Source organism: Sorex fumeus, unplaced genomic scaffold, assembly GCF_029834395.1.
Source record: "Sorex fumeus unplaced genomic scaffold, SorFum_2.1 ptg000024l, whole genome shotgun sequence".
Classification (NCBI taxonomy): Eukaryota; Metazoa; Chordata; class Mammalia; order Eulipotyphla; family Soricidae; genus Sorex; species Sorex fumeus.
Window position 1 is genome coordinate 23,712,583 of NW_026606081.1, and position 19,708 is coordinate 23,732,290.

The 19,708-nt window shown below is 50.9% G+C and overlaps 2 protein-coding genes across 3 annotated transcripts in view; one reads left to right on the plus strand and one right to left on the minus strand.

Moving 5' to 3' along the window:
* The window catches only part of TRPC1 (transient receptor potential cation channel subfamily C member 1), a 55,179-nt gene extending 41,563 nt beyond the window's left edge, over positions 1–13,616 (plus strand). For both annotated transcript variants that reach the window (XM_056114191.1, XM_056114192.1), the window contains 5 exons: positions 53–196; positions 8,388–8,563; positions 9,969–10,170; positions 11,834–12,028; positions 13,389–13,616. In XM_056114191.1, the coding sequence (XP_055970166.1) occupies positions 53–196; positions 8,388–8,563; positions 9,969–10,170; positions 11,834–12,028; positions 13,389–13,616 (945 nt within the window). The remainder of the gene's footprint in view (positions 1–52; positions 197–8,387; positions 8,564–9,968; positions 10,171–11,833; positions 12,029–13,388) is intronic.
* A 2,744-nt stretch (positions 13,617–16,360) lies between these two features.
* PCOLCE2 (procollagen C-endopeptidase enhancer 2) overlaps positions 16,361–19,708 on the minus strand; it is a 35,420-nt gene continuing 32,072 nt past the window's right edge. The window contains exons 7-9 of the mRNA XM_056114181.1: positions 19,422–19,505; positions 17,724–17,891; positions 16,361–16,742 (exon numbers count right to left, since the gene is read on the minus strand). Of these exons, the coding sequence (XP_055970156.1) occupies positions 16,606–16,742; positions 17,724–17,891; positions 19,422–19,505 (389 nt within the window). The 3' untranslated portion in view covers positions 16,361–16,605. The remainder of the gene's footprint in view (positions 16,743–17,723; positions 17,892–19,421; positions 19,506–19,708) is intronic.

Genomic DNA, 19,708 nt, shown 5'->3' on the forward strand with positions numbered 1-19,708 from the left:
CTTGCGCGGTGCCAGCTCTCCATGACCTCTGCCTCTTTCTCCCCGCCCTTAGTTCCACGACTTCGCTGACCGGAAGGACTGGGACGCGTTCCACCCCACCCTGGTGGCCGAGGGACTGTTTGCCTTTGCCAACGTCCTGAGCTACCTCCGGCTCTTTTTCATGTACACGACAAGTTCGATCTTGGGGCCATTACAGGTAAATTGTTCACGTTCCCTAAAGAAGATGGCTAGATTATCAGAGCATCATTTGTCCAGAGAACTATCATCCTGTGTGATGCCAGGGCTTCGCTTTGCTGCTGAGAACAGTCCTGGTTAAAGGAACGTCACATGCTGTTCATCTGCTTTGCTTTGCACTCAGTGGGAGCCCTTGGTTTTGGGGTCATCTGCTGCGGCTTATCGCCTGCCCTTCCTCCAAAATCACACACACACACACACACACACACACACACACACACGCACACGCACACATGCACACACACACACACACACACACGTTCCCAGTGTGGACATAGCTGTATGTAAAATACAGGATGCCTCCTTTGGTAACAGGAATATGGAACCCTGCTTTTTCACCTCAGTGAGTGTCTCATTTAAAGTCAGTGTATAAGGGAAGTCTTGTGTAAGCAGGAATAATATTTTACAATGATTTTGAACATATATAAGCTGTGTTTTTTTATTTTTCACTCAGCTTCATGAGTATTTATATTGAGTTCATCATCTTTATAAATTGTTGATAATTCCATGTTGTTTGTGTGTATACTTTTCAGCACTTTATACTTGAAGAAATCAGATATTGGAGATAGTATGTAATTTTCCAAGTGCTATGACCTTGCTATGACTTAAGAATCCTGGTTGAAGTTCTAAGTCTCTTCACACAAGAGAAAGGGCTCATGTCCGGTCGGATTTATCCCATAGATTTTAGTCATATAGCATAGTGGTAGGGTATTTGCCTTGCATGTGGCCGACCTGGCCGACCTGGGTTCGATTCCTCCGCCCCTCTCAGAGAGCCCGGCAAGCTACTGAGAGTATCTTGCCTGCATGGCAAAGTCTGGCAAAGCTACCTGTGACATATTCAAAATGCCAAACACAGTAACAGCAGGTCTCACAATGGAGACGTTACTGGGCCCGCTTGAGCAAATCTAGTTTTACAAGGTGGGACTAGGTGACTAGCTGTACGTACTCCAAATTATTTGTAGGTCTGAAAATCTGAGCAATATTTGTTTTCCCTCAATAAAGCAAAAATCATTAACAACTTGGGTTCTCTTTTATATTCCTTAAGGATACATTTTTAATAATAGGACATAACCTTAACTCCAAACAGGGATATGAGATACAAATTTGTAGGGAAACACCGATTTGGTTTCGTTATGTGCGTTCACCCTGCCCCCAAGTTCCCTGCAGCGTGACCCACCCCCTACCCTGAGTCCTGTGAGAAGCTCGGACAGAAATGCATCTGGGGAGCACTGTGCACTGTGTTCCTCTCAGTGCATGTTATCACAGTAATCCCTCCAAGGAAGAAGCAAAGAATCTTTTTCTAAATTTATTTACAGACATGTTCTTCTTTTGTGAAATATGCTTAGGTCTGTTTTCTTTAAAACACAGTACAAGAAACTTAACTTCTACTAAAATATAGCATCAATACCTTCTATGAATATTTTATATGCTCTTTTGTTATTTTATGAGGGATTTATTTATTTTTCTATTAAACTGCTGTCATTTGGTTTTCCTACTAGTGATTTATGAATTTCCACAGAGTTAAAAAGGAGAATCACTTAATCACTTAACTTCCCGTTAGTCGTCGATTTGCTCGAGCGGGCGCCAGTAACGTCTCCATTTGTCCCTGTCGCGTGCTAGTGTAGCCCAATGGCATCTCTTCGCTCCGGGAACATGGAGGGCCTCAAACCGATCGTTCATGACCTTGACAAAGAAGTCTGACCATCTGGTAGGTGGGCGGCCACGCGGTCTCTTGACATCCCGTGGAATCCAATCAGTAACAGCTCTAGTCCAACGGTCGTCTTTAAATCTCATTACGTGACCAGCCCATCTGATTTTCGACACCTTGGCAAATGAGACAGCGTCCCTGATCCTTGATCGTCGACGGATGTCAGAACTCCGGATTCGTTCTCTCATTTGAGTGAAACGTGATATTCCAAGCATAGCTCTTTCTATTCTTCTTTGGGAGACCTGAATGGCGTTCTCATCTTGTTTGCGTAGGGCCCAGGTCTCTGAGGCATATGTTAATGCAGGAAGAACAGTGGAATCAAAGAGATGTGCCCGGAGCCGGAGGTTCTTCGTCCTCTTAGCTATTTCTTCGACGTTCTTGAAGGCGTTCCAAGCCGCTCTCTTCCTCCTGCGCAGCTCGGGTGCCAGGTCATTTCTCATGTTGACCTCTCGACCTAGGTACACATAGCTGTTGCATTTGGAGATGGTCGTTCCATTGAGAGCGAATGGGGCGTCAGGAACAAGGCTGTTTCTCATAAACATTGTCTTCGTAAGATTCAGCTGTAGTCCTACCTTTCCACACTCACGGTCAAAGTCGGCCAGCATTTGTGCCGCTTGGCTGATGTTTGGTGTTATTAAAACGATGTCATCAGCAAAGCGGAGGTGGTGTAGTTGCCAACCATCTATCTTCACTCCCATTCCTTCCCATTCCAGTCGTCGCATGATGTTCTCGAGGGTGGCACTGAAGAGTTTTGGTGAAATGGTATCACCCTGCCGCACCCCTCTCTTGACATCAACGATCACTTCTTTGTAGAATGGTGAGATCCTGGTAGTGAATCCGCAATACAGCTCACGGAGGATCCTGATGTATTGGGCTTGAATGCCCTGATTGGCTAGGGCTTCAATGACCGCTTCCGTCTCAACAGAATCAAAGGCCTTCTTTAAATCAATGAACGTTAAGCAGAGCGGCATCTTGAACTCCCGAGAAACCTCAATGAGTTTGGTTATCGTGTGGATATGGTCGATGGTGCTGAATCCTTTGCGGAACCCTGCTTGCTCACATGGTTGTCCTTCATCTAGTGTTCTGCCAATCCTATTCAGGATGACTCGAGTGAACAACTTGTAGATGACAGACAATAGGCAGATCGGGCGATAGTTGCCAATGTCATGGATGTCTCCCTTCTTGAACAGTAGTACGGTCCTGCTGCAAGGTCCTTCTACAAGATCATTGTGGGTGATTTTAATGCCAAGATAGGACCGAGAAGATCAGCTGAAGAACTTCACATCGGAACCCATGGCCTAGAATGGAACGAACAGGGTGAGAGACTGTCTGAGTTCATCATGTCGACCAAGACCATTCATGGTAACTCACAGTTCCAGAAGGCAGAATCTAAACGATGGACATGGGAGTCTCCCGGTGGACGATTCCACAACGAAATAGACCACATCATATTCAATCGACGGTTTTGCCTGACTGATGTCGCTGTTGTCCCAAAATTTCGAACGGGATCGGACCACCGTCTCCTTCGTGCAAAATTCTACTTCACAGACCGGGGAGAAAGGGCTGCAAAGTTCAAAAAGAGAACTCCCAGAACGACCACCAACTGGGAACTCTTTGGTACTATTGCGGCAACATGGGAAGATGCCATTGTTGACAACATTGACGAGGAATACGATCGACTGGTTCAGCACCTCCATGAATGTGCGAGGAACGCCAAGAGAGAGATAGCCACAAAAAGTCGCCTATCTTCGAAAACTCTTGAGCTAATTCGCCAGCGTGGTTTGGCGCATGCCTCAGGCAACCGCAAGCTAACGTCCGAGCTTGCAAAGCAGTGCAGAGATGCGATCAAGGAAGACCTCAAAGAGAGAAGAGCAGAAGTACTGGTAGATGCGGCAGAAGCCGGGAAAAGTATTCGTAACGCCCGCCTGTCCTTCGCCAACTATAAGACCAAGATGACTGCCCTCCGACGTCCTGATGGATCCATCACATCCTCCAGAACGGCAATGGAGAAGATTATCCATGACTTCTACTCAAATCTCTTCGATAGCCATGTCCACTTGCCGACATACCAAATTCCACAGGATGGGTATGTCGTTCCCAACGTTCTCCCTTCCGAAATCCGACACGCCATTTCGTCAGTAAAGAAGCAAACAGCACCCGGCCCAGACAAGGTCAGACCTGAACACCTGAAGAACCTGCCGTCAGTACTCATCAATACACTGGCTCGGCTCTTCACTCGCTACCTGTCTGAATGCAAGGTTCCATCTCAATGGAAAAAGGAGAATATAGAATATTATTCTGGAATGAAGCTTATTTCGAATCCCCATTTCCAACCAACCTGAAGTTACAGGGTTTGGATTTACCGCTCCTGTCTGGAACGGCCACGAGGGGGGCGGGGGGAAATCTAGTTTCTATGAAACTCAGTACTGGGCAGTAAGAAATAGTGATCTTTAAGAAATAAAGATTGCCACGACTTCCTGCTATGTGAGGAATGTTAGATTGCAGTGAGAATCAAGTCTGTCTCAGAGGCTCTAGAGTTCTGCCAGATCTCTGAGAGTCTCACGAGACGAGACCGTACACTCGAGTGGCAAGAAGGGTCGCCCAGCACAGCAGCATTTCCCAGCCAGGGCCGGCTAGTCCGGAGTCCCAGGTGACGATCATGCGAGAGAGTGCACACAGCACTGAGGACCAGTGCATGGCACAGGGCCAAGGGAAGGAGGCACTGGAAAATCTATCCCTAGACCCCCACTCCCACAACTAATTAAATCAATGGGTTTAATTCTTGTGGATTCTCTAAGGAGCATTTCCTGTCCCCCCCATTTTTATTGATTCACTGTGAGCCACAGTAGCAAAGCTTTCATGTTTGAACTTCGATCGTGCAATCATCAAACACCCATCCCTTCACTAGTGCATGTTTTTCATCACCAAAACCCCCAGTATCCCCCTTCCCCCCATTCCACACCTCCCCCTGCCTATGTGGCAGACAATTTGCACAATACGCCCTTTGTCTACTTTGGTTACCTTCGATATTTCGAGCCCAGTCCCACCACCGCTCATACCTGCCGAAAAGGCAATATGTTTTGTATTGCTTGTTATGTATACAATATAGTGTTGCATGGCCGCAAGGGCGGCCACAGGCCCTAGGAATTCTGAAATTTTAATATTTTGGGTCTGGAGAGATCGCTGCAGCAAGTTGCTCGGGTCTGAGATTTGTTTGTGTGCCACAGGATCGTGGCCATGTGGGAGCTTAAGTAGACAGTGGCCGTATGTGGGGGTCATCTCAGAGTCCCATCGGGGTAGGGAGAAGAAGGACCCACTCCTTTCCTGTCCCATGAGGCCTGGCGTTTGCCGCCACCACCACCCCGTACCTGGAGCTTTTGGCTGAGTCCTAAAAGATGGCAGCCACCAGGATTCCTAGGGGGCAGGTGGAGGGATGGCACCTGCCCTCTTCTGGAGTGGCCCGGTGAAAGTGGCCTATTGCAAAGTCCAGACCCACCTCTGCAGCAAATTGCTCGGGTCCGAGATTCATTTGTGTGTTCGCGTTTTCTTTTGCTTGTCTTGATTGTGCAGTGACTTGAAATGTAGCTTGTATGAAATGTCAAGTTATTTTCTACTGCATTCAAAATCCCTTGGAAAGGGCCAGGGGTGTCGTTGGATGGGAGGGAGCTTGCAGAAGAGCTGGGGCAGGAGGAAGGCAGGCAGGCAGGGAAGGCTCTTGAAGACGGGGACTGTGTCTTCATGTTCACATTTTTCCTTGACTCAGTGCCTTACCAGAGTTGTGAATGACTGTGTGTTGAATGGATGTTGAGTTGAAAACCTGGTCAGAATGGGTTTGGCCAGAGACCAAGGCTGGTTGGTGTGAGGAAAGGGGGGGACGGGGCGGGGGGAATGCTGATGGAAGAATGGAGGGGCTGCTTATTTAAAGTAGTAATAGCCATGGAGTTCATGCCCAGTTCAGTCAGCTGAAACAATGACTGAATAAATAACAGTGCTCCTACATTAAAATAAAAGAATGTAAAAAATAAACAAAAAAATGAAGAAAATAAAAAGACAAAAATAAAAATAAACAAAAGGGGCCGGAGTGATAGCACAGCGGGTAGGGCATTTGCCTTGCATGCGGCCGACCCGGGTTGGATTCCCAGCATCCCATATGGTCTCCCGAGCACCGCCAGGAGTGATTCCTGAGTGCAGAGCCAGGAGTTACCCCTGAGCATCGCTGGGTGTGACCCAAAAATAAAAAAATAAAATAAAATAAAAATACACAAAAAGAAAAAAAGTAGTAATACCCACGAGCCATTACTGAATGTTTTGTGGGGTCCAGCCCTGTGCTAAGTGTTCTCCACTGCAACCCATCTTGCATTTTATTACCCTTGATCAATGAGATTTGTATTGGAAGTCCACAATTTAGAGAAGCCACATGCTTCACAGGCTCGTAAGTAGGAGGGTCCAGAGCTGAGGTGGAGCCTCCCTGCCCTGTGTCTCTGAGGGGCCCATCGCCCTCCTCAGCAGGGTCGGGAATAGCACGTGTGTTTGTGATAGAAGAAATGAAGGAGCTCCTGGAAAGGCGATGGTGGCTGGACGCTAGCTCAGCATCCGTCGAATTCCATGGGTGCCAGATTCTGTTCTGAGAAGGTTCTTTGCATCTCTGACCTCCCTGAGCCTCCCGATGGGGGAAGCGGTGCACTGTGTGTGTGTGTGTGTGTGTGTGTGTGTGTGTGTGTGTGTGTGTGTGTGGGAGAGAGCGAGGGAAACAGGCCTCAGGAGCCAGCGGCTGGTCAGCGGGGTTAGGGCCCCTCGGGCTGGTGCCTCGAGCCCCCCGTGAGCCATGATGCCCTTGTCCACTCGGACTGGATGAGACAGCTGCCGGCACTCTTGAGTGTTTTACGGATATTAGCAATGCTGCCTGGTGTGTCCAAGCCTTTCTGATGTTGGAGTGGCCGTCAGCAGTGACGCGGGCCTGAACGGGGAGAGAGGAAGTCACCGGCACGAGTCCTGCCCATCGCCACTGCCCGTTGCTCTCTACAGGTCTTTCTCCTGACTGTTGTGCGGGGGGTAGGGGGTCGCGTCTGCGGGAGCCTGCAGACCACCGGGCACCCGACGGCTCACACCCAGTTATTTCCTCGGGGCCTGCGGGGCCTGGCGCAGCCTCAGGGCAGCTCTCAGCGGGCCACCTGTGTCTCTGAGCAGCACTGGTCTGACTGAGTCAGCGGGCAGTGATCAAGCTGGACTCTGCGCTTCAGGGTGTGCCAGGGACCATGCCTGCTTTCTTTGCCTTGCCCTGCAGCGTTGGGGGAGCTGGGGGCAGTGCTGGGGGCCGCCCGCTGCCCCCAGACACGTCCCAGGCTGGTTCTCTTCATAGCAGCTCCTGGTGTGCGAGCACGGAGGGACGCACCGCCCTGTGGTCTGGGGGTCCCGACCCGGAGCTGCCAGGCTGCCTGGGGAGAACCTGCCCCCCGTTCTTGAGTCCCGGCCCTGCTTGAAGAGCAGTGGTTGGTGGGTGGTGGGCCAGCCGCCCTCATCATAGGCCGGGAAACGGTCACCATCTCGCAGCTTCCCCAGAGGAAGACTAGCATGTTTGCAGTTACTCATGTTCATTCAACGACTGTTTGAATTAGACTGTGAGAATTAAATCTGTCTTCTCTGTAAGGGTCCCCCCCCTTAGGGGAGAGGGACTTTACAAAAACAACCTTTGCGAACTTATCATGGGTCTGCAGTACTGTAAAACGTGAGGAGTTCCACTCCACACTCTGCTGTGTCAGCCTCCCCACACCTGCCAGTGATCCTCGTATCCAGCTGACCACTGACGCTCCTCCTCTTCCCTCCCTCCCTCCTCCTTCCCTTGCTAACTGCCACTTGCGCAGAATTTTGGGGGCCCCTGTTCTTGCGCTTTATCCCCCCCCTTTCATGAGTAATTGCAGTTACCGTCTGGTACTCGTATCTGCTTCCTGCCTGATGTCACTCGGCATGATCACTTCCTGTACCCCTCCCCTCCCCTGCCCCCCGGAACAGTGTCATCCTTTTCAGGGTCAGACTGTGCCCTTGACCCCCTGGCCAGGGGATGCTCTGTCGCCCGTGCCTGGGCGTGTGGGTGACCTGCTCTGGGGCAGACGCTGCTGCTGTGAGTGTCGGGTCCAGCCCCCCAGCAGGTGTCTCAGAGCCTCCGGAGGCACCTGGAGGGGCACCGGCGAGGGTTTCCAGATGCTTCTAGGCTTTTCCTTGAATCCCTGTCTCTGCTTCCACTTGACTCCAGAGCCACCGCCTCCGATGCCTGCCGGGGCTCGGGGAAGTCGGTGTGGCATCATTGCAGCGGCTGGAGGCCGCGTATCTAACTCTGAGGGTCCTGACCCGTCCCAGCCAGCTGGACCCCACGGAGCGCCAGCAGACCTGTGCTGTCTCTAATGGATGCATGCCCGCGGCCTTTGATGAACGTTCCTCTGTCCCTCAGATCTCCATGGGGCAGATGTTACAGGACTTTGGGAAGTTTCTTGGGATGTTCCTCCTGGTTTTGTTCTCCTTCACCATCGGCCTGACGCAGCTGTACGACAAAGGCTACACCCCCAAGGAGCAGAAGGACTGCGTGGGCATCTTCTGTGAGCAGCAGAGCAACGACACCTTCCACTCGTGAGTGTCCCCATGTCTGCCCCCTGCTCCCCCCACCCCATCACCACGTGTCCGCATGGAGCCTCCGACCTGGAGAATTTTTTTTTAACGTCTACAAGCACAAATATCTTTTTGGTCAATCACGGAGTCACCTTACATGGGAGATCATGAGGGAATGGCCATGTCCCCATGTCCACTGCAGGCACCTCCCCAGGCCTCCAGACACCGTGTGCTGCTCGGAGTTCAGACGGGACCTGTGTCTGTTGGTCCAGTATGCTGCACTCAGCCCTGAGACTCACTAGAGCTTATGAAAAAAGTCAGTTTTTTTTCCTAGTTTACTGTATCATAAGTAATTGAATCGAATTATAAGGAACAGCCAGTTTTCATACAGACAGAATCTTCCCTTATTCCTAAAATAGTGGAGAGGAGGTATGGAATTAATCATTTGTTGTATTATTATGTATCAGTTTCTCTTTGGTTGGGTACATGTCATCTTTTTTTTAAAATTTTTATTAGTGAAACACCATGAGGTACAGTTATAGACTTACAAATTTTTGTGCTTGGGTTTCAGTTATACAATGATCGAGTACCCATCCCTCCACCAGTGCCCATTTCCCACCACCACGGATCTCAGTATCCCTCCCACCCCCCATCCCCCCCTCCCACCCTGCCTCTGTGGCAGGGCATTCCCTTTTGTTCTCTCTCTCCTTTTGGGTGTTGTGGTTTGCAAAAGAGGCAATGGGTGACAATCAGGTTTGGTCTATGGTCTACTTTCAGCATGCTTCTCCCATCCTGGGAGGATCCTCCCAACACCCTTTACTTGGTGCTCCTTTCTGTATCTGGGGGACATGACATCTTAATTCAGGAATAAGATCTAGTGGGAGTAAACACTCCTCTAACACCCATGGGCGATGGTTCTAAATGCTGAGTGAAGGGAATCCCAGTGGGCTACCCCCGTGGGCGCAGTCTGTAGGCAGTACGCAGAGGGTTAAAGTTCGATGTCTATTCAAGAGTGACTCAGGGCGACAGCTTGGCCAGGGGGATGCATATGAAAGAGTGGGCAGTGAGGGAAGGCCCCACAGTAGATGGGACGAGATGACAAGGGACGTGGCCATGCCGGAGGGTTCAGAGGAAAAGCCTCTGCAGGGAGAGGGGGTGGGGCGCAGAAGCAGAGGCCAGCGGGCATGGACGGTGATGCGGCTAGCACCTGCGGCCCAGGCACCCTGGGAAGAACTTTGGGTCACTCTGACCCATTTGACGTTTTCGGCAGTGGGAGTGGGAATGAGCAGTGTCCCGAGGCAGGGAGGGGCTGTGGGGATTAGCAGTGTCCTGAGTCACGTCCCCTCAGCCCGCGTGGTGGCAGCGGTGTGGGTGAGTCCTCTGTCAGCCGCGACTCAACCCCCACCTGGTGGCGACTGCCTTGCAGGTTCATCGGGACGTGCTTCGCGCTGTTCTGGTACATCTTCTCCCTGGCGCACGTGGCCATCTTCGTGACACGCTTCAGCTACGGGGAGGAGCTGCAGTCCTTCGTGGGCGCGGTCATCGTGGGTACCTACAACGTGGTGGTGGTCATCGTGCTCACCAAGCTGCTGGTGGCCATGCTGCACAAGAGTTTCCAGCTCATTGCGGTGAGCGTGCCCGCCAAGGCCTAGCAGCGGGAAGGGGCCCGGGAAGGGTCAGACGCAGAATGTGGGTTCTGGGGGTGGCCCGGGCGTGACCCACGGTGACTCGTGTGGTCCCACAGTCCCCAAGTGCTGCTGGGTAGAGCACAGACACCAAACAAATGTTTTAAAAATTTTAAAATTAAATAAAAAATTAAGTACCGATTTTCTGAAAGTGCAAGAAGCATATGTTAACTACAGATGTGGAACCAAATATCTACCCCAGGATAGGAAAAGATTTGTTTATTTTTCTGTGGGGGTTTGTAGTGAAGGAAACTTGTTTTTTGAATATGTTTTGAAGTGAGGCAACATAGTTACAGTAGGGTTTCCATTATCTTGATGTACAGACTACACTTTGCTACCAACAGTCAGCAGTTTCCTCTCTCCTTCTCCCTGTCTCTCTGTCCCTCCCTCTCTCTCTAGCCCCTCTCTCTCCCTCTCCCTCTCTCTCTCTCTTTCTCTCTTTATCTCCCCTACACCTTTTGGTTTGGGGGCCACACCCAGAAGAGCTCAGGGGTCACTCCTGGCCAGGTTTGGGGGACTATAGAGTCCTGGGGGTTGACCTGGCTGGCCCTGTGCCAGGCAAGTGACTCACACGCCCGACTCTCTCTCCAGTCCCCCAGTTTCTTAAGTGAAAGTTCAGCTTCCCTCCCCAGGCTCTGAGGGACGTTGGGGTTTTTTGGTTCTTGTTCTTGTTGAACTTTTCATGCTGTCTCTCTCTCCGACTTCAGTATCGGCCTGTATCTGATAGGTGATATGCAAATATTCTCTCCCATTCAGTAGAGCGCCTTTTCATTTGCTGTGAAAGATTTTAATTTGAGGGCTTTCAGAGGGTAAAGTGCTTTTGCTGGGGGCTGACCCGGGTTTGACCCTTAGCATCACAGGTGGTCCCCTGAGCAGCCAGGTGTGACTCCTGAGCACAGCTGGATGCGGTTCCCCTCGAGAAGACAAAACTTTTTAGTTCGAGGGAGCCCCATTTTGTTTGTTTTCATTGCCCTTGCCAATGGAGTCAAACCATCGAAGACACCCCTGGGGTCTGTATCCTACAGATTTCTGCCCATGTTGTACATTTTTTTCTCAAATTTCATAAATTTTGGTCTAATCTCAAGAACCATATTTATTTCTTAGTGGAATAAGAGTATTTCCATTAAACCAAACTTGCTTAGAAAGTCTGAGAACAAAGAGGAGACATCAGTGTTTGTGAGAGAACACAGGCGTCTGCAGAATGGAGATAGCCAACAGAGAAGCAGGCGAGGTAGTGTTCCAAGGGAGAGTGTGGACTTGAGGCGAGCCTGAGGAGGTTTCATCCATTCTGAGGTAACTTTTGAGAATGGTGTGAGGCAAGGATCTGTCTTTGTTCTGTTTGGCGCGTGGTTATACCGTTTCCCCAGCACTGCTCTTGAAGCTTCCCAAGCTCCACTCCACAACCTCACCCTGTGTCAGAGATTCACATGGCGCATCTATCTCTGGGCTCTCGGTTCTCTTGTATTAGTCTGGGAATAGTCTGGAAACATTTGGGATGATGAAAGCAGCGCCTTCTCTCCCCTCTCCCATTCTGTACACACACACACACACACACACACACACACACACACACACACCACAACCTTTTGTCATGTGCCTCTTCCAGAATCACGAAGACAAAGAGTGGAAGTTTGCGCGGGCCAAGCTGTGGCTCAGCTACTTTGACGACAAGTGTACGCTGCCACCCCCGTTCAACATCGTCCCCTCCCCGAAGACCATCTGCTACATGGTCAGCAGCCTCAGCAAGTGGGTCTGCTCGCACACGTCCAAGGGCAAGGTGAAGCGGCAGAACAGCCTGAAGGTAAGCGGTGCCCGGGAACCGTGCCCGGAGCAGATGCCCCGAACGCTTTCCTTCCTCCCTGTCCGCCGTAGGAAGCCCTCTGTGGCCAAGTCAGGGCTCCGGCATCCAGTTCTGAGGAGAAATGAATCTGCAGTTCAGGAAGTCCCGTCTCCATTTGTAGAACAGAGAAAGAGTCCCAGTACCTACTCAGCAGCATGGACAAGGGCCAATTAGCTCTTGGCCTTTCTGGTCCAACTTGAAAGCCCACACATAAATAATTCAGCCTTGCTGTTAGAAACCAGAGGTTGGCAAACAACATAGTTTTTTTCAAAATGTACAGATAGTCAAGATTTTGGATTTATATTAAATCAGAATTAAAGATATTATGAGAATAATGCTGTGACAAGGAGCGAACACATCTCCATGAGAGTTGTGTTGATCCTATTAAACATATAGCAGTGAATTAGGAATCACTTTTGTAAGATAGTCTATTAACGAATGGAATGAAATTTCATTTATGAGGAAGGAGATATTTTCTTTGATTGGATTCAAAATTGGTATTCCTTTGTCGACAGAAATTAGCTTACCGCAGCAGGGAGCCAAGGGCTTAGGCCCAGGATGCTGAGACAGTGGTGATATGTGTGTTCTTAGACTATTATCTGCACAATGGGGCCAGAGCGATAGCACAGTGGGGAGGGCTTGTGCCTTGGCACACGGCCAACCCAGGTTTGATCCCCAGCAACCCATATGGTCCCCCAGCACCACCAGGAGTGATTCCTGAATGCAGAGTCAGGAGGAAGTCCTGAGCATTGCCAGGTGTGACCCAAAAAAGTCTACACACACACACACACACACACACACACATACACACACACACATATTGTCCACACGAAACCCTGTCATTAGCAGTACTGTAGGATCATGCAGCCTCATGTAACAATTTTAAATCTTTTTAAAATGTTAAGAATATTTTTTAAAAGAATATTTTAAAAAACAGGATATAATATTTTTCAGTACACAATTAATGTTCTTTTTTTTATCAGACTGATGACAGACATTTACAAACATTCATTTGTAAAAGCTTTTCCCAGTCCGTAAGTCATTAAAAACGCGGAGAGTAAGCCCTGTATGGTCTCCAGGTGATCTCCCCAGCCCAATTCTACAGAGCTTCATCAGACTCTGCGCGCAGGCCAGTAAGCAGAGCAGACGCTCAGGCTGTGCCGACCCCACCCGGGTGTTGACCGTCACTCTGTCCCCAATGGCAGACACAGGCTCGTGTTCACACTCAGTGGTTCTGCATCTGTGCATCTGAGAATGTATTTTGAAACCCTCCCGCGGGAGGCGCCTGTGTGCACACCCCGTCCCCTGTGTGTGTCGGCAGGAGTGGAGAAACCTGAAGCAGAAGAGAGACGAGAACTACCAGAAGGTGATGTGCTGCCTGGTGCACCGCTACCTGACCTCCATGAGGCAGAAGATGCAGAGCACCGACCAGGCCACCGTGGAGAACCTCAACGAGCTGCGCCAGGACCTCTCCAAGTTCCGCAATGAGATCCGCGATCTGCTGGGCTTTCGGACTTCTAAGTATGCCATGTTCTACCCCAGAAACTAACCATTTTCTATGTCACCGGGAGAAGAGTTCTCCATCATAAATCCAAAAGACTGTACTTCCGTAACACGCAACTCAACTAGAAGATATATATCAGAATTACTATACAAAAGCCATTCTTTAACATATTTATAGCCTAATATATATGGTGTGTAAAATATGTATATAGAACTAATTTTTTAAATCCTCTCCTAGCAACTTTTTGCAGGCGCAAAACAGACTGAGGAACTCTGTTTCGTTAGCATGCTACTTGGTTTGCTTTTCTGAGCTGTCTCTTCAGAGGTTCCTCTTGTGTTTAAGAAAGGCAGTGGTGGTGGTTTACACGTTGCCAGGAGGTTTTGTAAAACGAAGAGCAACAAATGTGGATCCCAGGGGCACACTTGAAATATAGGAGTCATAGTTTTTTTTTTAAAATCTCTGTTTTAGGAGTTTACATATTTATTGTTCTATCTAAAATCATAGTCTATTTTTTATTTTGTTATATTAGCAACAAACAAAAAATAATATGGAATATTTAAGTCTCTTGCCATAAATTTAAATTCACTTAAGTTTTTGTTAGTGTAATATATTTACTTTTACATGGTTGTAATCACTTTATATTTTTAATTTTGCATTTTTCACTGAAGAGTATTTTATATATGCATTTTCATGTATCGCTATCATCCACGTATTTAAGTTTTTATAGGATTCTATTGTTTTGGAGAAACAGAGCTAGTTTTAGCTGTAGTATATTTAATTAGGCCCATGAGTTTGCACAGCTGCTTCTAAGATTAGGCCTTTGTGACTTTCATTTTTTTTCTTTTTATAATAAGGCTTCAATTCTTGTTCAAGATGGAGTTAACATTCCGTTTCTACGCTACTTTAAAATAAGGATTAACTTACGTGGTGACAGCCTCTTTGTTTTTAGAGACACTTGAAGTCCCTTTAATGCAAGGATTTGCTTCATACCTGGACGAAGGTTCTATAACTTTTCTCCCAATTTTATTTTTGGCAGAATTTAACAGAGCTCTTACAAACTGATGTCATGCTTCCTTGTGGATCATTTTTGCTGCTTAAGATGAAACAGTTTTTTCAGTTGGAAAATGTGTATTTGATTTTTCCACCGTGTTCATGTAGGGGTTGTAGTTAAAACCTTTTCATAGGCTTCTGCTTCTGCATTCTTGCAGCATCCCAGTTCAGAGGTTCTGTGGTAGTTGCCTTCTTAGCTCAGCAACGGAGGTGCAGGTAGCCCTGGGCTGTAGCCGCCCCAAGCCAGGTCATTGCCTCCAGTGTCAGCCTACGTTTCATCTTGCTTTTTGATTTTATTTTTTTAATTTAAAAATGGTAACTGTTCCTCTTTGGGACAAATTCTTATAAAAAATGTTTAAAGCGATATATTTTGTCTACGGTGGGATTACGTATTTCCCAATTGAGATTTTACATCAGGATTTTTAGCGATTCTAAAAAAATATCTAATTATAAAATTAAAATATTTATAGAGAGCCTATTGTATGCATGAGTTACAAGGTATGTGTTGAATGACAGCATATTGTAAGAAAAAAAGGTGAATAAAACTTGATATTAGACTATAAAGTGGTAGTCTAGCCATGATATTTTATACATTTTTAAATTGAGAGATCAGAGTCTGGGACAATGGTGGGTAGGGTGCTTGCCTTGCATGTTGCCAGCTTGGATTTGATCCCCAGCACCCCAAGTTGTCCCCCAAGTCCTGCCGGGAGTGATCCCTGAGCACTGAGCCAGGAGTAAGCCCGAGTACCACCAAGTGTGGTCAAAAAAAGTTTAAAAGAGTTTTTTTTTTTTGCTTTTTGGGTCATACCTGGCAATGCACAGGGGTTCCTCCTGGCTCTGCACTCAGGAATGACTCCTGGCAGTGCTTGGGGGACCATATGGGATGCTGGAAATCGAACCCGGGTCGGCCACATGCAAGGCAGAAGCCCTAGCCGCTGTGCTAGTGCTCCAGCCCCAAGCTTAACAAATTTTTAATAAAGATGAACAAGCCTTCTGAGTCCCCAGAAACTGAACTAACTTGCCCCGTGGCCATCCTGGATGAGCAACTGTTGTCACTCGGCTTTTCCACAGCTGGACTCTCCCAAGGCCCAGAGCTCCTGCCTGGCCATCATCCAGCAGGCCCTGAGGACTGACCTTCCTCGAGGTGGACCCCGTGTGGGAGGGGCGCAGTCCGGCCTGGGCGTGGGTGCGAGCAGGTGAGCAGGACGGCAGGACGAGGAGCGCATGTGCGGCCTCCGCCTGCCCCAAGGATTCTTTGGCAATCCTGATTTCCTGCCCAAGCGTGAAGCAGAATCCCAGCATCAGCTGTCCTGGCTTGTCCTTAGGGTGGGCCTGGGTGCCGGTGTGATGGAGTCACTGAGCCTGATAGCTCTGCATGGGGACGGTGGGATGGCTCAGAGGGGCCCCACCAGGCCCTGATCTCTCCGTCTCCTCCACCTCAGCCCGCAGCAAAGGGCTCGGGCAGAGCTCACAGCGGCCAGGCCACTGCCCGCCCCCCAGGGAGTCCTGAACACGCGGCCAAGCCTGGCCAGGTCCCTCCACTGGACGGGCCCCTGGGGACCCCACACCCCCGACCCCCGGGACAAAGGCGCTGAATCAGCCTGGAGGGGACCCCTGCCCCCCCATGCCCCCCAGCGGCGCTGCAGAGTCACACGCAGGATCCAGGGAACAACACGGGGCACACTGCCCCATCCCACGGGCTTGGTGGCACACATACAATCGGGCTGGCCATGCCAGGCTCTCAGAAATGGTTTTACTTAAGCCTGGATTTTAAAAACAGACAAGAACGGGTGATCCGAGAGCCAGGGTGAAAGGGACCGACGTCACTATAAATATTGCACTCGTACAATCTCTTTCCTGTCATCTTCACCCGGCTCCTGAAATCCCCCTCTCCAGAGTGTGCGGCCGGGCCCGCGCCAACCTCAGAGAAGGCTCGTAGTTAACTGCATGAGGTTCTGCCTCTCCCGGAGCAGGCGGACACGGGTCAGTGCGGACAGCGCTTGTTCTTCAGGGCATTCAGGAGCTTCTGGTTCTTGGCCTTGAACATCATAACGAAGCTGCTGGGCAAGACACGGCCTCGCCCGTCCTCGCCCACTTGGCCCATGATGATGTAATTCAGGCCTAAGGACAGAAACGGGAGCTGTCAGGATTCTTCCTTCAGGGATGCTGGCGTATGACGTTTCTTCTCCCCGCAGAATCCTTCCTTGGAGGTGGGGCAGAGAGACGCCTCCTCCAGGCAGCACTGGGGGCCCCAGACTCGCCAGCCGTTCCAGGTGGGCTCTCGGCTGAGGGTGTGTCTTTATGGAACCTTAGGGGGTTCCTCGGGCACCAGACTTCCAGACCCCAGAGGGAGAGGGAGAGAGAGAGAGAAAGGAGAGAGGAGAGAGAGGAGAAAAGGAGAGAGAAGAGAGAGGAGGGGGGAGAAAGTTGAGAGGAGAGAGGGAGGGAGAGAGAGGAAAGAGAGAGGAGAGAAAAAGAGGAAAGAGAGAGAAGAGAGAGGAAAGAGGAGAGTGAGGGGGAGAGAGAGGAGAGAGGAAAGAAAGAAAGGAGAAGAGGAGAGGAGAGGAGAGGAGCGGAGAGGAGAGGAGAGGAGAGGGAAAGAGGAGAGGAAGAGGAGAGGAGAGGAGAGGGAAAGGAGGGAAAGAGGAGAGGAAGAGGAGAGGGCAGAGGCGAGAGGAGAGAGATGCTCTTGAGCGCACTCTGCATGTATCCGTGGTCACAGCTTATCCCTTGTTGGCGGGAGGCGTCACACAGGGCAGAGAGTGACCGCAGTGCCCACGCGGAGGCGGCCACAACCACATTCCCAGGAGCCTCTGCCCTTCGGCGTCCCTTGCTGCTGCTGTTAGCTGCAGGCTCAGGTCCCTCCTCCCCCATGTCCCCTGTGCTCGCCTGCCCCCCCCACTGGCCCGAATCCCACCCCAGGGCCTGGACCCCCAGGCCCTGTCACCTCTGCCTCTCCGTTCTCTGCCCACAGCGACACTCCTGGCTTCTGCATGCTGCCATGTCCGTGCCAGGGTCCTGTGCACGCCCTGCCTTCCTGCTGCCCGGACCCAGCCTCCCCTCCTGCCCCGCCCGCAGCCCCCAGGGCTCCCCCCGCCTCACCTCTGCGGAGCACGGGGCACTGTCTGCAGACCACCAGGAGCCTGGCGCTCATGTTCTTGCCGGCCTGCTGGATGGCCAAGCCACCCTCCTTGGAGATGCTGATGATGGCCACCGTGGCCAGCAGGCTGCCCCCACGTGCCGCCGTGCTGATGACCGTCCCGGCCAGCACTGTAGGGGGATAGGCGAGAGAACCAGGCGTGAGCACCAGGCAGCATCCAGGGATGGGGAGTGACCGCGTGTGGGCAGAGAGGCAGGTGGACCAGGGACCAGCCCAGGGACCCGCACCCCTCACAGGTCCCCAGCCCTGGGTCCCGCATCTCACCCATGCAGGACTGGCTCGGTTATTGTGCCCTCCCTGTGCCCGCTGGCCGCCAGCTCCAAGTGGGACTGAACTGGACCCGCATGGCAGGCTGCAGAGACCCCGGGAGAGGACCCGGCTGAGGCTTGAAATGTCCCTCTGCGGGCAGCTCTGCAAGTGTCCCAGCCACATTGGTGGGGGGGGGGGGCTCTGGGGATTCCCGCTGCCCTCTGCTCTGCCCTAGAGCACCCTGGCTGGGAGATTCCCTGGCTGGGGGGTGCCCTGGGCCTGGGTACACGCTAACGGTGACCGTGAGTACAGCACCGGGCAGGGGGAATCTGGTGGCTGCAGAGGATAGGCAGGTCTTGTCCCACAGATGACCGGGCGTGGCTGCCAGCAGACACAGGGCTGGGGGCAGCCTCGGGCCTCACCTCTGAAGCATCAGTCCCTGAAACACACACAGGGCCCCGGCCCCATACACAGTTCCTGAACCCCAGCAGGGCCGGACTGAGCTGCAGCCCCAAGGAGGCCAGTGGCTCTCTCGGGACGGGGGGTGGCGGGGGCCCCCTTAGACGGCAGCCACTGTCTTTTCCTGCTTAAGTGCTGCTTTAGAAAATTACCAATATCGTTCTACTTGGCGTCTTTGTCCCCTTAAGTGGATTCTACAGAAAATTGCTCCCCGCTGTGCCCCCTTTGGAGAAAGCTCTTAGAAATTCTGAGTCATTAAGAAACGGTTCCACTTTAGGGACCAGAGTGATAGCCCAGTGGGTTGGGCGTTTGCCTGGTGCTTGCAGACCCAGCAGACCAGGTTCGATCCCTGGCATCCCATATGGTCCCCCAACCACTGCCAGGAATAATTCCTGAGTTGAGAGCCAGGAGTAAACCCTAAGCATTGTTGGGTATGACCCAAAAAGAAAACAAACAAACAAACAAAAAATCAAACAACAAGAAATGGTTCCACTTTTGAAAGGTTTCACACCTTTCAGACTCAGACTCAGACTTCTAAGTTTTCCTTTTGTCCCTTAGAAGGAGCCCACAGGAGAAGCACTTGGCTTTCTCCTGCATGAGGCAAGCCTGAAGTGTGCTGAACTGAAGTCGAATGGCACACACGTGAGAAGATACAGAGAAATCTACTTAGGGAAAAGGACGCGGGTCTGTCCGAAACAGAATGTGCGCCCACCAGAATCTGCAAGAATCGTGACGCAGAGTATTAAGTGCTTGGGGTGTGGGGATGTCTGTTTTCACCTATTTTTTCCAGGTGAAGAAGCCGACATGGGGAGCAGCATCACCCCACGTTCTACGGAGGAGGAAATAGTTTCTGGGGCCCAGGAAGGGCTGTGGAAATAGTCCCCTTTGGCATGGCGGCGGCTGATGCTGGAGTTTCCGGCGCTCTTTCTTACCGAAGTTACTTGAACAGTAATTGCTCTCCAGGGAGCCGGTGCGTCGGCACTTCTGTTGACACAGGGCCACGGTGGGCTTTAAACCTTCATTCGGGGAAGAAAGACACTGCACTCAGACACAGGGGCGCGGGGGACGCGGCGGCTGACCTCTGCCTAGTGCTTGGAAATTTCTATCTAGTTCCTCGAGCTCGAGCTGGGCCTGAGAGAATCACTGAAAAGGCAGTGAAAGAAACACCTGGTGCGCTCGCAACCACTCAGGTTCCTCGCAGCAACCCAATACCCGCTGC